This window comes from Oncorhynchus nerka, linkage group LG8 (assembly GCF_034236695.1).
Source record: "Oncorhynchus nerka isolate Pitt River linkage group LG8, Oner_Uvic_2.0, whole genome shotgun sequence".
Lineage (NCBI taxonomy): Eukaryota > Metazoa > Chordata > Actinopteri > Salmoniformes > Salmonidae > Oncorhynchus > Oncorhynchus nerka.
The window spans coordinates 17,176,250-17,198,508 of NC_088403.1; the positions used below are offsets into that span (position 1 = coordinate 17,176,250).

The 22,259-nt window shown below is 44.9% G+C and overlaps 2 protein-coding genes across 3 annotated transcripts in view; both read left to right on the top strand.

Moving 5' to 3' along the window:
- The window catches only part of exoc4 (exocyst complex component 4), a 323,186-nt gene extending 319,690 nt beyond the window's left edge, over window positions 1-3,496 (top strand). Inside the window, exon 18 of one of the 2 annotated variants that reach the window (XM_065021455.1) lies at window positions 1,442-3,496. In XM_065021455.1, the coding sequence (XP_064877527.1) occupies window positions 1,442-1,679 (238 nt within the window). In that variant the 3' untranslated portion in view covers window positions 1,680-3,496. Of the gene's footprint in view, window positions 1-1,375 lie in introns of both variants that reach the window. The other variant, XM_065021456.1, reaches the window with a different exon arrangement.
- Window positions 3,497-4,143: 647 nt separating this feature from the next.
- lrguk (leucine-rich repeats and guanylate kinase domain containing) overlaps window positions 4,144-22,259 on the top strand; it is a 44,361-nt gene continuing 26,245 nt past the window's right edge. Inside the window, 9 exon segments of the mRNA XM_065021457.1 lie at window positions 4,144-4,446; window positions 4,707-4,811; window positions 5,026-5,107; window positions 5,346-5,446; window positions 5,779-5,860; window positions 5,965-6,089; window positions 16,537-16,680; window positions 17,790-17,870; window positions 18,001-18,087. Coding sequence (XP_064877529.1) covers window positions 4,240-4,446; window positions 4,707-4,811; window positions 5,026-5,107; window positions 5,346-5,446; window positions 5,779-5,860; window positions 5,965-6,089; window positions 16,537-16,680; window positions 17,790-17,870; window positions 18,001-18,087 — 1,014 coding nt within the window. The 5' untranslated portion in view covers window positions 4,144-4,239.

Here is a 22,259-nt window from a genome sequence, read left to right on the forward strand (position 1 = left end):
TATGTGAGGCAGTATGGTACAGTAGTACTAGAACAACATCATAGTGTTATGTGAGGCAGTATGGTACAGTAGTACTAGAACAACATCATAGTGTTATGTGAGGCAGTATGGTACAGTAGTACTAGATCAACATCATAGTGTTATGTGAGGCAGTATGGTACAGTAGTACTAGATCAACATCATAGTGTTATGTGAGGCAGTATGGTACAGTAGTACCAGATCAACATCATAGTGTTATGTGAGGCAGTATGGTACAGTAGTACTAGAACAACATCATAGTGTTATGTGAGGCAGTATGGTACAGTAGTACTAGATCAACAACATCATAGTGTTATGTGAGGCAGTATGGTACAGTAGTACCAGATCAACATCATAGTGTTATGTGAGGCAGTATGGTACAGTAGTACCAGATCAACAACATCATAGTGTTATGTGAGGCAGTATGGTACAGTAGTACCAGATCAACATCATAGTGTTATGTGAGGCAGTATGGTACAGTAGTACTAGAACAACATCATAGTGTTATGTGAGGCAGTATGGTACAGTAGTACTAGATCAACAACATCATAGTGTTATGTGAGGCAGTATGGTACAGTAGTACTAGAACAACATCATAGTGTTATGTGAGGCAGTATGGTACAGTAGTACTAGATCAACATCATCATAGTGTTATGTGAGGCAGTATGGTACAGTAGTACTAGATCAACAACATCATAGTGTTATGTGAGGCAGTATGGTACAGTAGTACTAGATCAACAACATCATAGTGTTATGTGAGGCAGTATGGTACAGTAGTACTAGAACAACATCATAGTGTTATGTGAGGCAGTATGGTACAGTAGTACTAGATCAACATCATAGTGTTATGTGAGGCAGTATGGTACAGTAGTACTAGAACAACATCATAGTGTTATGTGAGGCAGTATGGTACAGTAGTACTAGATCAACAACATAGTGTTATGTGAGGCAGTATGGTACAGTAGTACTAGAACAACATCATAGTGTTATGTGAGGCAGTATGGTACAGTAGTACTAGAACAACATCATAGTGTTATGTGAGGCAGTATGGTACAGTAGTACCAGATCAACATCATAGTGTTATGTGAGGCAGTATGGTACAGTAGTACCAGATCAACAACATCATAGTGTTATGTGAGGCAGTATGGTACAGTAGTACTAGATCAACAACATCATAGTGTTGATTCGTTCCTTTTTCTCTACTCATCTCTACTACTGGTTACTGACCTCTGACCTCTCCTGTCCCCCATCTCCTTCCTTCCTTCCTCCCTCTAACCCCCTAACCACCATCTCCTCCCCCCCTTCCCTCTCCACCCCTCCCCTTTGCTCTGACCTCTCTGACCTCTGTCTTTTATAGGGATTGGGATAACACAGAACATTCTCATGGGCATTGAACAATGAAGTCATCTCCTCCCCTGTTTAGGCAGTACTATGAGATGCTGTACAACGCTGCAGATGAGCTGCTCAACCTGGTAGTGGACCAGGGCGTTCGCTACACCGAGCTGGAGTACATCCATGCCCTCAGCCTGCTGCAGAGGAGCCAGACGGGCGTGGGAGACCTGAGCACGCAGAACGTCCGGCTGCAGCGCCTCAAGGAGATCATCTGCGAGCAGGCAGCCTTCAAGCAGGCCACCAAGGACAAGAAGATCACTACTGTTTGAGAGGGGGGACATCGGGAGGCTGTTGTTGGCAATGGTCTGTTTGTATTACTGTCCAGTGTTTCTCAACCTCCTGTCTGGATAAAGGGTTTAGATTAAAGCTAGTATTTCAGAGCTGACCTAGCAGTGTCAGCTAACCGTCTGAGGGACTGGTCAGCACCTCCACAGGGACTGGTGTTGAACTGGGTGTGTAAAAGTCCTAACTGAGTCTTCATTAGATCCCATGGCAGACCGTAAATAACCATGTAATATGTTTTGGGGGTTGAGATAATGCTGGTAGGCTGTACATTAATTAGTTACTGATTTAAGGGTTGAACTTAGTTACCAATATGTATCTGTTGTTGTAACTCATCTGTTTATTCACTGGCAAGAATGCAGCCAATTCCTCAAGAAATCACACACACACACACACACACACACACACTCTCCAACTTAAAAAATGACTCCCTTCAATCATCCCATATGTGGTCGGCCCTAGTCTCACCTGTGGAGAATGGGGGAATTTTCTGAGAGTCTGGCTTTGGGGCCTTTCTCATCTCATTGTCTCATTACATCTAACTGCTGCTCTCAATTACAGCTCTACCTCCAGCTCTCCCTCGTGGGCCCGCTGACTGTGTCTGCAATACCAGATGCCAGATTAGACTGTCTAGATTATCACTTCTCTCCCCCTGCTTGTGGCCATTTTGTGGCCATTCTTCTTCCCCAAGGACAAAGAAAGGAATTGGTTCCCCACCTCAGCTGTGGTTCACTCTATTTTTCTCTCACTTTTAGAATAATGTAGATTGGATATAATGTAGCTATAGCCGATTCTGATTATGGTATTTGCCACTGTCCTGAAATGCATTGACTGTGCTGCAGCGTTGAGGTGTACATGTGTGCTATGGGATGAGGGCCAATATATCCAGTACAATTTAAGTGTGTATTTTGTCCCAACACTCAAGGTCTTGAACTTAATAGGGATGTAATTGCAAATCACTACTCCCCTTCCTACCACTACAACTGTTAACTTCTGCTAGAACTATTCTAAAGTGAATACACTTGCAAGGAGTCACAAATCATTCCTTCCCCTGCATCCCCTCAGTATATTTAGTTAATTAACTCAGAGGAAAAGTACTTAACAAGAGCGGGGGAGGGAGGAAAGAGAACAGGAGAGAGTTGTGGCAGTGCTGCTCACCAGAACCCAGCGGAACCATCCATCATAATGACATGTAGGCTGGGATCAATATGAGCCTTGTGGTTGCCGGAGGGATTGCCTCGTGCCATAGGAACAGCATTTGTTTTACTCAGCACACTCAAGACGTACACGTACACACACACACAATAAATACGTACTATATTACACACACACTATGGAGGTCTCTGGCTTGCAGTACTCTGCACAACTGATTTGTTTTTTTTCTGCTGATTTGGGAACAAGGGAACACTCCATCTGGATTTAAATGATCCGGTATATCGGACCCCTATACCCACATTTTAAATAATGGGGAAACTCATTGTAAAGATATACAAATATATTTCACTTTTTTTTTTACGCTTTGCTTTATTTGTTTGTTTACTAAGACATGTTGTTTTGCACATCTACAGTGTGTAATATGAGAGTGGTTTCATGTCTGATGAGTTTTTTCACAAACATCTGATAAGAATGGAGGTTAATGAGTCCCGGTGTGATTTAAGGATGTATTTGATCCTTTCTCCATTGTCTGTTAAACATCCCTTTCAGACCAACGCTTTGACTATCAATCCTTCACCCAAATAAAGAAAGATGACTTGCCATTGTGTACACTGATCTTGCTGAAATAAAACCTCAAAATTCCCCTGTGTATATGAGCAGTTTGTGTGTTTTTGTACAATGAAAAGAGCCAGTTTCCTACCTTGTGTGGTCAAGGGACTAGTTTCTTCCATTGACACAGAGGAATTGATGAATGCAATACAGAATGAAACACTACCCAAACAACATGGTCTGTCTATGTGCTGTTGCACCGTATAATTCAGTCTTTTCACATTGACACAAATTGACTTTGTCCGATGATGTCATTTTACATAGACTGATCCAAAATATACACTGTCAGGAATTGAGCTCAGCTGCCAGATCTGATGGGACGTCAGAAGAAGGCTTTTCTATAGAATGATCAAGACCTGTTGAAAGATGTCTGAAGCACAAAGCACACTACTTGAAATCTAGTATGTCAAGCTTTTTTCTGCATTTTGGTGAGCATGATTGAGGTTTCAACATGGTGATTAGTATAAAGTTATTAGAAGATTTAATGGTTAATATTTGTCTCGGCACACTAAAATGAAAATGCATGAATATATTACTTTTTCCAGACGGTGGAACCTGGGAACCAGGGTTTGAAAGGTTTTATGAACTGTTTGGGAAGTAAATGAATCAAAAACGACATCTCCCACAGTTCAATTCACCTACTGACGCTTCGTCTTCGTTACTAAGCAACAGAGAACGCTATCTGCTCCAGCTGAGCCAACTTTCAAAATAGCTGCCTACCTAGGCTAATTAGTAAGTAAAAATATCCCCAAAGTATTCTCATGCCAAACAATTTCATCCAAAATGTCTTCTACTTCGACCATTTCCAATTTGCAAGATATCGGGAAGCAAACATCGCCCCAGTATTCCTCTGGGTCACCCACTTGCTACCCTCATGAGTCAGTGACACAGGAGACCACTGATGCGCAACCATTTCCTGCTGCGGTTCATCAGCCGTGTGCAGACACGTTTTCAACCTCCGAGGAAGAGAAGGAGGAGAAGACAATGGAGGTAAGGGAGGAAGCTTGGGGTAACAGCTAAATTCATAAAGATGCTAACTGCTTTAGTCAGATGGGCCATGAGGCTTGGTGAGTAACACGCTGTTTCTGTTAATTACTTTCAGGATGCAAGCAACTTCTCTCTTTCTCTCTCTTTCTACTCGGGAGTTTCATAATAACAGAAGTTTGGTGCATAAAAACAATGCATTGACAGTGCATGACGTGTTCTATTGTGTACTGCAACATGTTTTGATGTAGCTATGTCTCATACAGAAACACGATGGTGTGTTGACTGAAGAGGAAGTTTCCAGCTGTTTATCCAACCTGGGACACTCTGCCACAGGACTAGAGCATGTCTACCAGTTCCTCTCTGCGCCCGTAAGAACACACACAACACACACACACACTTCAGGTTGATAGTGTAACCCCATTAATCGCTGATAATATGCTTTACATGAGTAACTGTTTACCATCAGACTTTTCACGAAGAGTATCTAACAAATCTCTTTACTTTCCATTTCTGTTGCATTTCTTAACTAGTTTTGTTTTCTATGTCATGTGGAATTCAATTTCGGAATATGTCTCCATCCAGGGTCGAAATCTGAATAATGTATCCATCCTTTGCAATTACGTCCACCTTCAAAAGCTAGAACTTCCTTACAACAAAATAAAAGGTGTGTGTGTGTCTCATATTAACAAATGCACTGTACGCCTTGTTATGATTCTAATGACTGATATAGAAAATGTAGCTTGATTAGCCTAATGAATTAAACAATGGTTCATTTCTCATCGGTGCCCTTGTAACTTCTAGGCTTCTGGTTTGAATAATAACAGTTGTGTGTCAGGTGTTGCCATGTCTCCCCCTCTGCTCGCCCGACTCTCCTGACTCTCCTAATGTCTGTTGACTGGTAGATTTATCCTGTGTAAGCCACATGCCGTATCTCATCATCCTGGATGCCTCCCACAACCAACTCACCGACTTCTTTGGATTCCAGCCACCCAAGAACCTCAAGGTGGGACCTTCAGCAGACAGGATAAGACAACGCTTGATTTGTGGCTTGGGGTTTCTTGCAGCCTGTCGTCCCAGAAGATGGGTTCCAATCATCATAGACCATTTATACTGTAGTGTCCTTCCATATGCTTACTAAGTATTACCTACCCTGGAATGACAAGGAACTTACCAGGGTTGACTTCTTCGTATTGTTTATCAGTGAGTTAAACAGTACTAGTAGAATGTATCATACTATACATGCATTTGGTTGTTTATTTTCATATGTCTTCATTGCAAAAAGCATTTAAAGATTGGTCCACTTGATTCATTATTCATGTTTGTTGTATTCCACAGGAGGTTAACTTTTCCCATAACCAGATGTCAGTGATGACACATTTGTCAGCCTACTCGTCTTTGAGTAAACTGAATCTGGACTGTATCCTTCAAAAAGTATTTACACAGACACACATACATGTCGAGTTCTTATCTAGACTACTTCCTCATTGTATACCATTCTTAACGTGTGCCCGTTCTGGATAGACAACTGTTTCAGTGAGATCGGTGGTCTGCTGCATTGTGCCAGCCTCACACACCTCAGCCTGGCACACAACAAGATCTCCTGTATCAGTGGCCTGGACAACCTGCCAATCAAAGACCTCTGTCTGGTTGGTCCTAACTCCTCCACCCGCGTCTTGAATTATTCAATTTCTAACACTTTTCATGTGTGTTTATATATGGAGATGTTACATGAATAATTACATTGCGTGTGTGTTTGTTGAATAATTTGATTCTTAAAGATAATATTTTACCATGCGTTATGCTCATATATGAATATGCCCATCCGGTTGTATAGACGCAGCTCTCTAAGCTCATCAGTACTGTGGTTGGTCTTGTGGTTGATTTAATATGGTCTACTGACTAGGACACAAGTCTTTTCCTGTGAATCAGTTGTTTTCTGTTTTCACCTTGATGTCCCTTCCTGGTGTCTACATTCTTCCATTACGTCATGGCTTTTCTAAAAGGTTATCCCCCCCAGTATGGTGCCAGTTATGCTACACACAATATTTGAGCACTAATTTCTCTTCAAACATGATGACAGCAGGTGGTGTATTTTTAACTCTCCCCTACCCCCTCTCTCCTGTCTCATATTTAAACCACAGACATAATTGAGCTTCAGCTTTTCAAAGACACACAGACATGGGCTCCAGTGTGAGAGCCACCATATGGCTGTGCCAGCGGGCCTCCAGACCCTTCCCTCTCCCTCTCTGATGGATGCTGGTGTCCTTTATCAAAGTGATTCCTCATCGTCAGCACGATGTAGCCGTGTCCCCTGTCCGCTTCCACCCTCCCCTCTGGGACCAGCTGCCGGCGGTGTGAGCAAGCATGGACCCTGTTCACCCCCCCTCCTCTCCTCTCTTATTCCCTCATCCCTCCATAGCATCCCTGTCAACCAGGGAACCAGCCGCTGTCTCCATCTCCCCTCCCCCTTCCCTCTCGGCCCTCTCCTGCCCAGCCCCGCTCCCTAACAGCGTGTTACCTGTCAGCCAGCCTCCTCTCTCAGCCATCACACCCTGGCCTCGAGAGCTTCCAGGGCTCCGCGCGGTCACCGTCCCCCGCTGTCTGCAGCCCTCTGCCAGGAAGGCTAGTGGAGGAGGGCAGGGCATGGTGGCCGTGGGGGCTGGATCCTGAATGACAGCCCACGCAGGGGGAAGGTGGGGTGGGCATGGGTCGTTACAGAGCAGGAGGGATGGTGGGTCCTAGAGGAGAGGAGGGCTGGTCTGTAGTGCTTTTGGCATGCCCACATCAGTGTCTGGCCAGCTGTTCACCTGTCACTCCTCACCTGTCAACCCAGACTGTTGGAGCTGGCCTGTCAATCATACACACATCTCAGGGAGGAGTTTTATACTCTACAGATGGGGAAGGGAACACTCAATGTTAACTTTGATAGTGAGGGTGGGGTGAGTATGTGTCTGTGTGTGTGTGTGTGTGTGACATGGGAGCGTCTGTGTGTGTGTGTGTGACATGGGCGTGTGTGTGTGTGACATGGGCGTGTGTGTGTGTGTGTGTGTGTGTGTGTGTGACATGGGCGTGACTCTCCTAATGTCTGTTGACTGGTAGATTTATCCAAGCCACATGCCGTAAGAACAACCAACTGTGTCATGGGCGTGTGTGTGACATGGGCGTGTGTGTGACATGGGCGCCTGTGTGACATGGGTGTGTGTGTGACATGGGTGTGTGTGTGTGGGCGTGTGTGTGACATGGGCGTGTGTGTGTCATGGGTGTGTGTGTGACATGGGTGTGTGTGTGACATGGGCGTGTCTTTGTGTCATGGGTGTGTGTGTGACATGGGCGTGTGTGTGACATGGGCGTGTGTGTGACATGGGCGTGTGTGTGACATGGGCTTGTGACATGGGCGTCTGTGTGACATGGGCGTGTGTGTGAATGGGCGTGTGTGTGTCATGGGTGTGTGTGTGACATGGGCGTGTGTGTGACATGGGCTCTGTGTGACATGGGCGTGTATGTACATGGGCGTGTGTGTGACATGGGCGTCTGTAAATGGGTGTGTGTGTGACATGGGCGTCTGTGTGACATTGTGTGAATGGGCGTGTGTGTGACATGGGCGTGTGTGTTACACAAGTCTTTTCCTGTGACATGGGCTGGGCGTGTAATGTGACATGGGCGTGTGTGTGTCATGGGCGTGTGTGTGACATGGGCGTGTGTGTGTCATGGGTGTGTGTGTGACATGGGCGTCAAAGTGACATGGGCGTGTGTGTGACATGGGCGTCTGTGTGACATGGGCGTGTATGGGCGTGTGTGTGTCAATTTTGTGTCATGGGCGTGTGTGTGTCATGGGCGTGTGTGTGTCATGGGCGTGTGTGTGACATGGGCGTGTGTGTGACATTTGTGTGTGTGTGTATGGGCGTGTGTGTGTCATTAGTCTGTCAACATGGCGTCTGTGTACATGGGCGTGTAAATATGTGTGACATGGGTGTGTGTGTGACATGGGCGTGTGTGTGTCATGGGCGTGTGTGTGTGACATGGGCGTGTGTGTGTCATGGGCGTGTGTGTGTGACATGGGCGTGTGGGTCCTAGTGTGTGACATGGGCGTGTGTGTGTGACATGGGCGTGTGTGTGACATGGGCGTGTGTGTGTCATGGGCGTTGTCTGCATGGGCGGTGAAATGGGCGTGTGTGTGTGTGGGGTGACATGGGTCTGTGTGTGTGTGTGTGTGACATGGGCGTGTGTGTGTGACATGGGCGTGTGTTGGTGTGTGCGTGTGAAATGGGCGTGTGTGTGTGTGTGTGTGCGTGTGACATGGGCGTGTGTGTGTGTGTGACATGGGCGTTTGTGTGTTGTCGTGTCTTTGGCATCATTAAAACTGAAGACTTATTTATCAAATAACTCTCTGTAATTATTATTACGCAATTAAACAGATTAATCATGTAACTGTAATTAACTAGGAAGTCGGTGCACCAAGAAAAATATTCAGATTACAAAGTTATAATTTTCCTAATATAACTTTCAGATATTTTAATATCAATTAGTCTTCAAATTAATTAAATATTATTTACCTGACGTTAGTCTCATTCCAAACGTCGTAAAGTGTTGGTTATCTGCACAAACCCAGTCTTCAGTACGAGTCATCCATACATCAATTGTCTTAAAATCATTTATTTACTAACTAAGTAATTCACAGAAATGCATAATAAACAGTAGATATGGTTAGAAGGAAATGATAGGAGAATGTGCCCTAGTGGGATAAATTGGCATGGCGGCCATGTTGAATATGTTGAGTATTATAACAATTGAAATGCTAATCCTTTGCACATGAACGCTCACTCATTTGGGAACAATTGCAATCAATATATATATTTACGCTCAGTGTGTCATCGGGATCTCTGTTGAAAAGTTAGTTTCTGTTGAAGAGTCTGTCCGCCCTCTCTCTGTCGTGGTTAGAATGGATAGTTCAAAGTGACATTCATTCATGTCGTTATAGATGGATGTTTCGGCGGTTGTCGGTCTTCGCGTTCAATGATACCGAATTCCTACCTGCAGACTAGTAATTAATATCAAAGACTTGTTGTTATTCTGTCGGTATCGATAGTCAAAGAGTTTAACCACGTGGTATGGATAAAAGATTCAGCCATCTACTCAAACCTTAGCTTATACTCAGGTCTCTACTCAAACCTTAGCTTATACTCAGGTCTCTACTCAAACCTTGGCCCTCTCGTGGTAAGCTGGTCTGCAACCTTTAGCCATCTCGTAATTGAGGTAAGCTCGGTCTGGTGATAGAAAACCCAGGTGGAGGTTTTATTTGGGACACAGAAAAAGTCTGTTTCATGACGCCAGGTCCTGTCTGTGTCCCTGGGAGTGTGCCAATGACTTGGTGAAACGTTTTAGGGAATTGGAGTTTCCTTCATTAACCTCTTCCCTCTACTCGGGACGCTTGCGTCCCAACTAGAGCTCTGGAAATGCAAATGTGCTACGCTAAATGCTAATAGTATTAGTTAAAACTCAAAAGTTCATTAAAATACACATGCAGGGTATCGAATTAAAGCTACACTCGTTGTGAATCCAGGCAACAAGTCAGATTTTTAAAATGCTTTTCGGCGACAGCATGAGAAGCTATTATCTGATAGCATGCACCAATACACTACAACACAAAAGCACAGCAGGGGACGTAAACAAAATAATTAGCATTTCGGCGTTACACAAACCGCACAATAAAATAGAAAACAGTCATTACCTTTCACCATCTTCTTTGTTGGCACTCCTAGATGTCCCATAAACACTATTGGGTCTTTATTTCGATTAAATCGGGCCATATAAAGCCAAGATATCGTTATATGTAGACTGTGTGATAAACGAAAAAAACAGCGATTTCACAACGTAACGTCATTTTTTAAAATTCAAAAAGTAGACGATAAACTTTCACAAAACACTTCGAAATACGTTTGTAATGCTACTTTAGGTATTAGTAAACGTTAATAAGCGATAAAAATCATCATGAGGCGATGTAAAAATCATTAGCTGTCGTCTTGGAAAAAATTTCACGAGAGAGCTCTTCCAAATGATCTGGGCGGAGACTGGAGGTAAGTGGTTCCCCTGTTTCGGTTCAACCAAGAATCAAAGATGATTCAATTCACAAGACTCTAGATAACATGGGGATGCTGTGGGAGTTGAATGCTCGGTCTTATCTAATTCGGCTCACTGTGAACAATTGCTGGAAGTGGCGCAAGGATATTTATTTCCATTTTCTGTGATCAGGTTTTCCTGCGCTTTCCGATGTAACGCACGTTATGTTATAGCCACAGTCGTGATTTAACCAGTTTTAAAAACGTCCGAGTGTTTCCTATCCACACATTCTAACCATATGAACGTACTATATTCCTGGCATGAGTAGCAGGGCGCTGAAATGTTGCGCGATTTTTAACAAAATGTTCAAAAAAGTAGAGGGTAGGAGCAACAAGTTAAACAGTCCAAAACGGACCAGTTCGTAGCTGGATTCTTCACCGATCTTTTATACCTTCTCCAGAACATAAATGTCGTTTGGTTCTCCAGTTCTGTGAGAAAGAAGAAATTAATTTGTTCTCTCTATGAAAACTCACTCTCTCTATACTGTCTGGTCATGAGTCAGGATCTTCCCTCAGAATTGACGACCGGCCTCCCGGGTGGCGCAGTGGTTAAGGGCGCTGTACTGCAGCGCCAGCTGTACCACCAGAGACTATGGGTTCGCGCCCAGGCTCTGTCGAAACCAGCCGCGACCGGGAGGTCCGTGGGGCGACGCACAATTGGCCTAGCGTCGTCCGGGTTAGGGAGGGTTTGGCCGGTAGGGATATCCTTGTCTCATCGCGCACCAGCGACTCCTGTGGCGGGCCGGGCGCAATGCATGCTTTTTATTTTTTATTTATTTCACCTTTATTTAACCAGGTAAGCAAGTTGAGAACAAGTTCTCATTTACAATTGCGACCTGGCCAAGATAAAGCAAAGCAGTTCGACACATACAACGACACAGAGTTACACATGGAGTAAAACAAACATACAGTCAATAATACAGTAAAAAAACAAGTCTATATACAATGTGAGCAAATTAGGTGAGAAGGGAGGTAAAGGCAAAAAAGGCCATGGTGGCAAAGTAAATACAATATAGCAAGTAAAACACTGGAATGGTAGTATTGCAATGGAAGAATGTGCAAAGTAGAAATAAAAATAATGGGGTGCAAAGGAGCAAAATAAATAAATAAATTAAATACAGTTAGGAAAGAGGTAGTTGTTTGGGCTAAATTATAGGTGGGCTATGTACAGGTGCAGTAATCTGTAAGATGCTCTGACAGTTGGTGTTTAAAGCTAGTGAGGGAGATAAGTGTTTCCAATTTAAGAGATTTTTGTAGTTCGTTCCAGTCATTGGCAGCAGAGAACTGGAAGGAGAGGCGGCCAAAGAAAGAATTGGTTTTGGGGGTGACTAGAGAGATATACCTGCTGGAGCGTGTGCTACAGGTGGGAGATGCTATGGTGACCAGCGAGCTGAGATAAGGGGGACTTTACCTAGCAGGGTCTTGTAGATGACATGGAGCCAGTGGGTTTGGCGACGAGTATGAAGCGAGGGCCAGCCAACGAGAGCGTACAGGTCGCAATGGTGGGTAGTATATGGGGCTTTGGTGACAAAACGGATAGCACTGTGATAGACTGCATCCAATTTGTTGAGTAGGGTATTGGAGGCTATTTTGTAAATGACATCGCCAAAGTCGAGGATTGGTAGGATGGTCAATTTTACAAGGGTATGTTTGGCAGCATGAGTGAAGGATGCTTTGTTGCGAAATAGGAAGCCAATTCTAGATTTAACTTTGGATTGGAGATGTTTGATATGGGTCTGGAAGGAGAGTTTACAGTCTAACCAGACACCTAAGTATTTGTAGTTGTCCACGTATTCTAAGTCAGAGCCGTCCAGAGTAGTGATGTTGGACAGGCGGGTAGGTGCAGGTAGCGATCGGTTGAAGAGCATGCATTTAGTTTTACTTGTATTTAAGAGCAATTGGAGGCCACGGAAGGAGAGTTGTATGGCATTGAAGCTTGCCTGGAGGGTTGTTAACACAGTGTCCAAAGAAGGGCCGGAAGTATACAGAATGGTGTCGTCTGCGTAGAGGTGGATCAGAGACTCACCAGCAGCAAGAGCAACATCATTGATGTATACAGAGAAGAGAGTCGGTCCAAGAATTGAACCCTGTGGCACCCCCATAGAGACTGCCAGAGGTCCGGACAGCAGACCCTCCGATTTGACACACTGAACTCTATCAGAGAAGTAGTTGGTGAACCAGGCGAGGCAATCATTTGAGAAACCAAGGCTGTCGAGTCTGCCGATAAGGATGTGGTGGTTGACAGAGTCGAAAGCCTTGGCCAGATCAATGAATACGGCTGCACAGTAATGTTTCTTATCGATGGCGGTTAAGATATCGTTTAGGACCTTGAGCGTGGCTGAGGTGCACCCATGACCAGCTCTGAAACCAGATTGCATAGCAGAGAAGGTATGGTGAGATTCGAAATGGTCGGTAATCTGTTTGTTGACTTGGCTTTCAAGACCTTAGAAAGGCATGGTAGGATAGATATAGGTCTGTAGCAGTTTGGGTCAAGAGTGTCCCCCCTTTGAAGAGGGGGATGACCGCAGCTGCTTTCCAATCTTTGGGAATCTCAGATGACAAGAAAGAGAGGTTGAACAGGCTAGTAATAGGGGTGGCAACAATTTCGCAGATAATTTTAGAAAGAAAGGGTCCAGATTGTCTAGCCCGGCTGATTTGTAGGGGTCCAGATTTTTCAGCTCTTTCAGAACTTCAGCTGAATGGATTTGGGAGAAGGAGAAATGGGGAAGGCTTGGGCGAGTTGCTGTTGGGGGTGCAGTGCTGTTGACCGGGGTAGGAGTTGCCAGGTGGAAAGCATGGCCAGCCGTAGAAAAATGCTTATTGAAATTCTCAATTATGGTGGATTTATCAGTGGTGACAGTGTTTCCTATCTTCAGTGCAGTGGGCAGCTGGGAGGAGGTGTTCTTATTCTCCATGGACTTTACAGTGTCCCAGAACTTTTAGAGTTAGTGTTGCAGGAAGCAAATTTCTGCTTGAAAAAGCTAGCCTTGGCTTTTCTAACTGCCTGTGTATAACGGTTTCTAGCTTCCCTGAACAGCTGCATATCACGGGGCTGTTCGATGCTAATGCAGAACGCCATAGGATGTTTTTGTGTTGGTTAAGGGCAGTCAGGTCTGGGGAGAACCAAGGGCTATATCTGTTCCTGGTTCTAATTTTCTTGAATGGGGCATGTTTATTTAAGATTGTTAGGAAGGCATTTTTAAAAAATATCCAGGCATCCTCTACTGACGGGATGAGATCAATATCCTTCCAGGACACCCCGGCCAGGTCGATTAGAAAGGCCTGCTCGCTGAAGTGTTTCAGGGAGCGTTTTACAGTGATGAGTGGAGGTCGTTTGACCGCTGACCCATTACGGATGCAGGCAATGAGGCAGTGATCGCTGAGATCTTGGTTGAAGACAGCAGAGGTGTATTTAGAGGGGAAGTTGGTTAGGATGATATCTATGAGGGTGCCCGTGTTTAAGGCTTTGGGGGGTACCTGGTAGGTTCATTGATAATTTGTGTGAGATTGAGGGCATCAAGTTTAGATTGTAGGATGGCTGGGGTGTTAAGCATGTTCCAGTTTAGGTCGCCTAGCAGCACGAGCTCTGAAGATAGATGGGGGCAATCAGTTCACATATGGTGTCCAGAGCACAGCTGGGAGCAGAGGGTGGTCTATAGCAGGCGGCAACGGTGAGAGACTTGTTTTTAGAGAGGTGGATTTTTAAAAGTAGAAGTTCAAATTGTTTGGGTACAGACCTGGATAGTAGGACAGAACTCTGCAGGCTATCTTTGCAGTAGATTGCAACACCGCCCCTTTAGCAGTTCTATCTTGTCTGAAAATGTTGTAGTTTGGAATTAAAATTTCTGAATTTTTGGTGGTCTTCCTAAGCCAGGATTCAGACACAGCTAGAACATCCGGGTTGGCAGAGTGTGCTAAAGCAGTGAAAAGAACAAACTTAGGGAGGAGGCTTCTAATGTTAACATGCATGAAACCAAGGCTATTACGGTTACAGAAGTCATCAAAAGAGAGCGCCTGGGGAATAGGAGTGAGCTAGGCACTGCAGGGCCTGGATTCACCTCTACATCGCCAGAGGAACATAGGAGGAGAAGAATAAGGGTACGGCTAAAAGCAATAAGAATTGGTCGTCTAGAACGTCTGGAACAGAGAGTAAAAGGAGGTTTCTGGGGGCGATAAAATAGCATCAAGGTATAATGTACAGACAAAGGTATGGTAGGATGTGAGTACAGTGGAGGTAAACCTAGGTATTGAGTGATGAAGAGAGAGATATTGTCTCTAGAAACATCATTGAAACCAGGAGATGTCATTGCATGTGTGGGTGGTGGAAATAATAAGTTGGATAAGGTATAGTGAGCAGGACTAGAGGCTCTGCAGTGAAATAAGCCAATAAACACTAACCAGAACAGCAATGGACAAGACATATTGACATTAAGGAGAGGCATCCTTAGTCGAGTGATCAAAAGGGTCCAGGGAGTGGAGAGGTTGGTTTGGGGGTCACGGCGATTTAGACAGCTAGCCAGGACATCGGTAGCAAGCTAGCATAGGATGGAGGTCTGTTGTTAGCCACCTCTTGCGTTCCGTCAGTAGATTAGTGGAGTTCCGTGTTGTAGAGGGATTAGTCCAAATCACACAACAACAAAAAAATAAAAACAATAGATATAGTTATAGAGGCCCAAGAAGAAACATGTTAATAATAAAAATAAATAAATTGTCCGATTGTCTATTCTGAGAGCATCCGGTAAGACAGCTAACGGTTAGCAGGCCGCAGATGGGCATTCAGGTAACGTCGCGACGGAGGAGCCAGCCGGATCTCCTTCGGGTAGATAACGCCGGCAGTCCAGTTGTGAGGGCCCGGAGGGGCTCCGTGTAGGCAGTAAAACGGGTCCGGATAGGTGACTGCAGCCCAGGAGTGATTGACGGAGCTCAGGAGTGGTTGACGGAGCTCGCTAGCTCCGGAGTAATTGATGTTTGCTCCGGAATCGACGAAAGCAGATAGACACACGGATAGCAGCCAGCTAGCTGTGAGATCCGGGGAGTGAATGTCCAGAGAGCAGTTGAAATCCAGGGACATGGAGAGAAAAAAATCGGTCCGGTATGTTCCGTTCCGAGCCGCGCTGCGCCGTACAAAACTGGCGATAGATTTTCGAGTTAAAGGATAGCTAATGACCACAAACCGTGGTTAGCTGAATACTTAACGAGTTGCCAGTAAAGAAGCTAACTAGCTTCTGGCTAGCTTCTTGGAGGATTGCAGATTTGATTGCAGATTTGAGGTAAATAATACGTATTTATACATATCAATTGGTGAGGCAGGTTGCAGGAGAGTGTATTGAAGATGAGTTGATGGAAAATAAAAATAAAATGTATGTGAAAAAAAAGTTGTAAATATATATATATACACGACACGACAAGACGAGGACAAAAGACGTCTGAACTGCTATGCCATCTTGGAAACATGGTTGGACTGCACCTACACCCAGAACACATCACTAAACATGGCTAACAAAGGTTGCCAGGTGCACGGTGTTTCCTCCGACACATTGGTGCGGCTGGCTTCCGGGTTGGATGCGCGCTGTGTTCAGAAGCAGTGCGGCTTGGTTGGGTTGTGTATCTGAGGACGCATGACTTTCAACCATCGTCTCTCCCGAGCCCGTACGGAAGTTGTAGCGATGAGACAAGATAGTAGCTACTAACAATTGGATACCACGAAATTGGGGAGAAAAAGGTGTAAAAATTCAACAAAAAAAGAATTTACGACCTCTCTGACCACAGCAGCCTGGTTGTAGGAGACAGAGAGAGATGGTACAGAGGTAGGGAGGTGGTACTCCCTGTGTCCAAAGAGGGCAACGTCATGACAGTGTGTAGGAGGAGGGAGAGTTGTGTGTGTCAGCTTGTATGAGTTCATTAATATGTGTGTGTATTTGTCCACACGGTATTCATATTCCCAGTGTTTGTCATGTATCACATCCTCTCTATCCAGAGGGGGAATCAGATTGAGAAGATAGAGAATGTGGAGACTCTGAGAACCCTGCAGGTCCTGGATCTGTCTCTGAACCGCATCAGCAGTCTGTCAGGCCTGCAGAATCTCCATCTGCTGGGCTCCATCAACCTGGAGAGTAACCTGGTGAGACACAGTCCATTCCTTAATGTCCTGCTCTCCTGTCAAACTGGAGAGTAACCTGGTGAGACACAGTCCATTCCTTAATGTCCTGCTCTCTTCTCAAACTGGAGAGTAACCTGGTGAGACACAGTCCATTCCTTAATGTCCTGCTCTCTTCTCAAACTGGAGAGTAACCTGGTGAGACACAGTCCATTCCTTAATGTCCTGCTCTCCTGTCAAACTGGAGAGGAACCTGGGGAGACACAGTCCATTCCTTAATGTCCTGCTCTCCTGTCAAACTGGAGAGGAACCTGGTGAGACACAGTCCATTCCTTAATGTCCTGCTCTCTTCTCAAACTGGAGAGTAACCTGGTGAGACACAGTCCATTCCTTAATGTCCTGCTCTCTTCTCAAACTGGAGAGTAACCTGGTGAGACACAGTCCATTCCTTAATGTCCTGCTCTCTTCTCAAACTGGAGAGTAACCTGGTGAGACACAGTCCATTCCTTAATGTCCTGCTCTCCTGTCAAACTGGAGAGTAACCTGGTGAGACACAGTCCATTCCTTAATGTCCTGCTCTCTTCTCAAACTGGAGAGGAACCTGGTGAGACACAGTCCATTCCTTAATGTCCTGCTCTCCTGTCAAACTGGAGAGGAACCTGGTGAGACACAGTCCATTCCTTAATGTCCTGCTCTCCTGTCAAACTGGAGAGTAACCTGGGGAGACACAGTCCATTCCTTAATGTCCTGCTCTCCTGTCAAACTGGAGAGGAACCTGGTGAGACACAGTCCATTCCTTAATGTCCTGCTCTCCTGTCAAACTGGAGAGTAACCTGGTGAGACACAGTCCATTCCTTCATGTCCTGCTCTCCTGTCAAACTGGAGAGAAACCTGGGGAGACACAGTCCATTCCTTAATGTCCTGCTCTTGTCTCTGCCACTGTCTGCATGGTACCAATGGCCAGTATCACTAAACCACCTAGCGACTGTATACCAGGAGCTGAGTGATAAAGCTATTCCACTGAATCAACTGATCGATTGGCTGTGGTATTACATTTAGTTTTAATAGTTTTTAAAGGATTTATTCTTGATCCAAGCATCTGATATTTTTTCTGTATGATATATTGTTCTCAGATCAGTGAAATCAAGGAGGCTACACACATCCATGACCTGTGCCTGCTCCGGGAGCTGAATCTGCAGAGAAACCTAGTCCAGGTAGCTGCACTGCACCTACACCCAGAACACATCACTAAACTAACAAGTTAGCTCCCTAATGCTGTCTGCTTCCTCTGAACTGACAATAGACATGTCCATGCTGCTTCTTTCACTGTTGTTTCAACCCCAGGAACAACTGGACTACAGACTGGCAGTGATCTTCCTCCTTCAACACCTGACTGGCCTGGACCAGGAGAAAGTCACAGTAGAGGAGAAGGCAGGTTGGATGTATGAGATGGCTAGTAGACTGCCACTGGCCAGCCAGGCCAGTAGATTGGCACTGGCCAGCCGGCTGGCTAGTATTCTGGCGCTGGCCAGCCGGCTAGCTAGTAGACCACAATTGATACTAGCCTTCAGTAGGTCCAAAATCTGCTGGGCGTAGATGGAAAAGATAACATTTGTCCTGCATCTCGGGCTAGCTTGGTAATGTTCTATTAGATGTCCATCCCTGTGTGTAATACTGTGCCTATAGGAAGTGGAGGAGGGGCATCAATAACTGAGTGGCATGTTTTGCTAATTGGGACAGTGAATGCTAACCTGGTATGTTTTGCTAATTGGGACAGTGAATGCTAACCTGGTATGTTTTGCTAATTGGGACAGTGAATGCTAACCTGGTATGTTTTGCTAATTGGGACAGTGAATGCTAACCTGGTATGTTTTGCTAATTGGGACAGTGAATGCTAACCTGGTATGTTTTGCTAATTGGGACAGTGAATGCTAACCTGGTATGTTTTGCTAATTGGGACAGTGAATGCTAACCTGGTATGTTTTGCTAATTGGGACAGTGAATGCTAACCTGGTATGTTTTGCTAATTGGGGCAGTGAATGCTAATCTGGTATGTTTTGCTAATTGGGACAGTGAATGCTAACCTGGTATGTTTTTATTTACAACAGTGGTCATCTGTCAGGATCTGTAGAGGTTTTATAATATAGGTCAATGATACAGTTGAAGTCGGAAGTTTACATACACTTAGGTTGGAGTCATTAAACTCGTTTTTCAACCACTCCACAAATTTCTTGTTAACAAACTATAGTTTTGGCAAGTCGGTTAGGACATCTACTTTGTGCATAACACAAGTAATTTTTCCAACAATTATTTACAGACAGATTATTTCACTTATAATTCACTGTATCACAATTCCAGTGGGTCAGAAGTTTACATACACTAAGTTGACTGTACCTTTAAACAGCTTGGAAAATTCCAGAAAATTATGTCATGGCTTTAGAAGCTTCTGATAGGCTAATTGACATCATTTGAGTCAATTGGAGGTGTACCTGTGGATGTATTTCAAGGCCTACCTTCAAACTCAGTGCCTCTTTGCTTGACATCAAGAAATCAGCCAAGACCTCAGAAAATAAATTGTAGACCTCCACAAGTCTGGTTCATCCTTGGGAGCAATTTCCAAATGCCTGAAGGTACCACATTCCTCGACCACAATAGTACGTAAGTATGAACACCATGGGACCATGCAGCCGTCATACAGCGAGACGCGTTCTGTCTCCTAGAGATGAACGTACTTTGGTGCGAAAAGTGCAAATCAATCCCAGAACAACAGCAAAGGACCTTGTGAAGATGCTGGAGGAAACAGGTACAAAAGTATCTATATCCACAGTAAAATGAGTCCTATAGCGACATAAGCCACTACTCCAAAACCACCATGAAGAAAAAAACAGACTACGGTTTGCAACTGCACATGGAGAGAAAAAGCTTACTTTTTGTAGAAATATCCTCTAGAACTGTTTGGCTATAATGACCATCGTTATGTTTAGAGGAAAAAGGGGGAGGCTTGCAAGCTGAAGAACACCATCCCAACCGTGACGCTCCGGGGTGGCAGCATCATGTTGTGTGGGTGCTTTGCTGCAGAAGGGACTGGTGCCCTTCACAAAATAGATGGCATCATGAGGATGGAACATTATGTGGATATATTGAACTAACATCTCAAGACATCAGTCAGGAAGTTAAAGCTTGGTCGCAAATGGGTCTTCCAAATGGACAATGACCCCAAGCATACTTCCAAAGTTGTGGCAAAATGGCTTAAGGACAACAAAGTCAAGATATTGGAGTGGCCATCACAAAGCCCTGACCTCAATCCTATAGAATATGTGTGGGCAGAATTGAAAGGTGTGTGTGAGCAAGGAGGCCTACAAACCTGGCTCAGTTACACCAGCTCTGTCAGGAGGAATGGGCCAAAATTCACCAAACTTATTGTGGGAAGCTTGTGGAAGGCTACCCGAAACGTTTGACCCAAGTTAAACAATTTAAAGCACATATGTCAGAGTCAAGGCCCGCGGGCCACATCCGGCCCGCAAGAAGGTTTTTTACGGCCCCTGGGATGATCTTGATTTATTATTAGAACCGGCCCGCAGCAAGCCGGCAGCCCGCAGATCTTTTACACGCACCAATACTACATTTCCCACAATGCAAAGGTGACGCACCGAGCAGTAGGCTGCTTCATTTCAATATTTATTGGCACAGCAGTCGTCAGCATCACAGTAAAATTAACTTTCAGATACCCATCAAAAATGGCAAAACGGAAGGTGGATACTGAGAACCGGGGTTTCAAACAAGGTGGGAGTCGGAGTATATGTTCACGAAGGTAGCTGGAAAACCTGTGTGTCTTCTGTGTGGAGAAAGTGTGGCGGTACTGAAAGAGTATAATCTGAGACGACATTATGAAACGAAACACGGACAAAAACAAGAATATGGACATGGAACAAAGGCTACAAAAGGCAGAGGAATTAAAACGAGGCCTCAAATCTCGACAGGCTCTGTTCAAAAAAGCCAAATCACAAGGCCAGGCTGCTGTCAAGGCCAGTTTTATTTTGGCAGAAGAGATCGCTAAATCAGCCCGGCCATTTACGGAGGGGGATTTCATCAAAACTGCATGATTAAAGTTTGTGACGAAGTTTGCCCAGAAAAAGGCAACTCTTTTTAAATGTGAGTCTGAGCAGAAACACCATTGCCGAGAGAGTAGACCAGTTGTCCATCAATCTAAAAGAGCAGCTTGTGAAAAAGGGAAAAGATTTTATTGCATATTCCTTGGCTGTGGATGAGAGCACCGACATTTCTGACATTGCCCAGTTGTCAATTTTCATCCGCGGAGTGGACTCCAACCTAAGCGTGACAGAGGAGTTTTTGGCTTTACGTCCTATGCATGGCACAACTACGGGGCATGATTTGTATGAAGAGGTGTCAAGATGTGTAAATGAGATGGAGCTGCCTTGGGAAAAACTCGTGGGTTTGACAACCGACGGAGCACCTGCGATGTGTGGACACAGGAGCGGACTGGTGGCGAAGATACGGGAAAAGATGCAAGAGGAAAACGCGACAGGTGAGCTGACAGCTTATCATTGTATCATACACCAGGAAGCGTTGTGCGGTAAAGCCTTGAAAATGGAGCATGTAATGAGCATCATCACGCACAGTTAACTTTATCAGAGCCAAAGGTTTGAATCACCGCCAGTTCAAGGCATTTCTGACGGAGTTAGAAACGGAGCATGGTGATTTGCCTTATCACACAGAGGTGCGATGGCTAAGCCAGGGAAAGGTGCTTCAAAGATGTTTCGAGCTTCGTGAGGAGATTTGTCTGTTCTTGGACAGCAAAGGGAAAGACACAACACAACTCCGAGACGAAATGTTTCTGTGTGAAATGGCTTTTCTGTGTGACATTACGAGTCATCTGAATGCAATAAACTTGCAGCTGCAGGGTCGGGATCGTGTCATCTCTGATATGTACAGTACAGTGAAGGCATTTAAAACCAAACTGACTCTGTGGGAGACGCAGATGCGGAAAGAAAATTTGAGCCACTTTCCCAGCTGCCAGACCATGAAAGAGAAGCTCTCTACCAGTGCGTTCCCGAGCACACAGTTGGCTGATAAAATAGGTATGCTTGCCGCTGACTTTCGACGCCGATTTGCTGACTTTGAAGCACAAAAAGCAGGTTGGAACTGCTCGGTAACCCATTTGCTGTTGACGTGGAAAGCTCACCACCAAACCTCCAAATGGAGTTGATTGACCTCCAATGCAATGATGCACTGAGGGCAAAATATGCGGCAGTGGGTGCTGCGGAGTTCGCCCGTTTCCTCCCGGCACAATGCCCCAGCTGTGCATCCAGGCTGCTCAAACGTTGTCTATGTTTGGCAGCACATACCTGTGTGAACAACTGTTTTCTTTGATGAACCTGAACAAAACATCACACAGAAGTCGACTTACTGCTGAACACCTCCACTCAATTCTGAGGATTTCTTCAGCTCAGAGCCTTACCCCGAACATTGATGAACTTGTGGAAAAGATGGGACACCACCAAGTATCACCCTCAACCTCAAACAAGTGAACATTACTGTGCAATCACATATTTAGAGTTTTTACTCAGTTCAAGTTTAAAAGT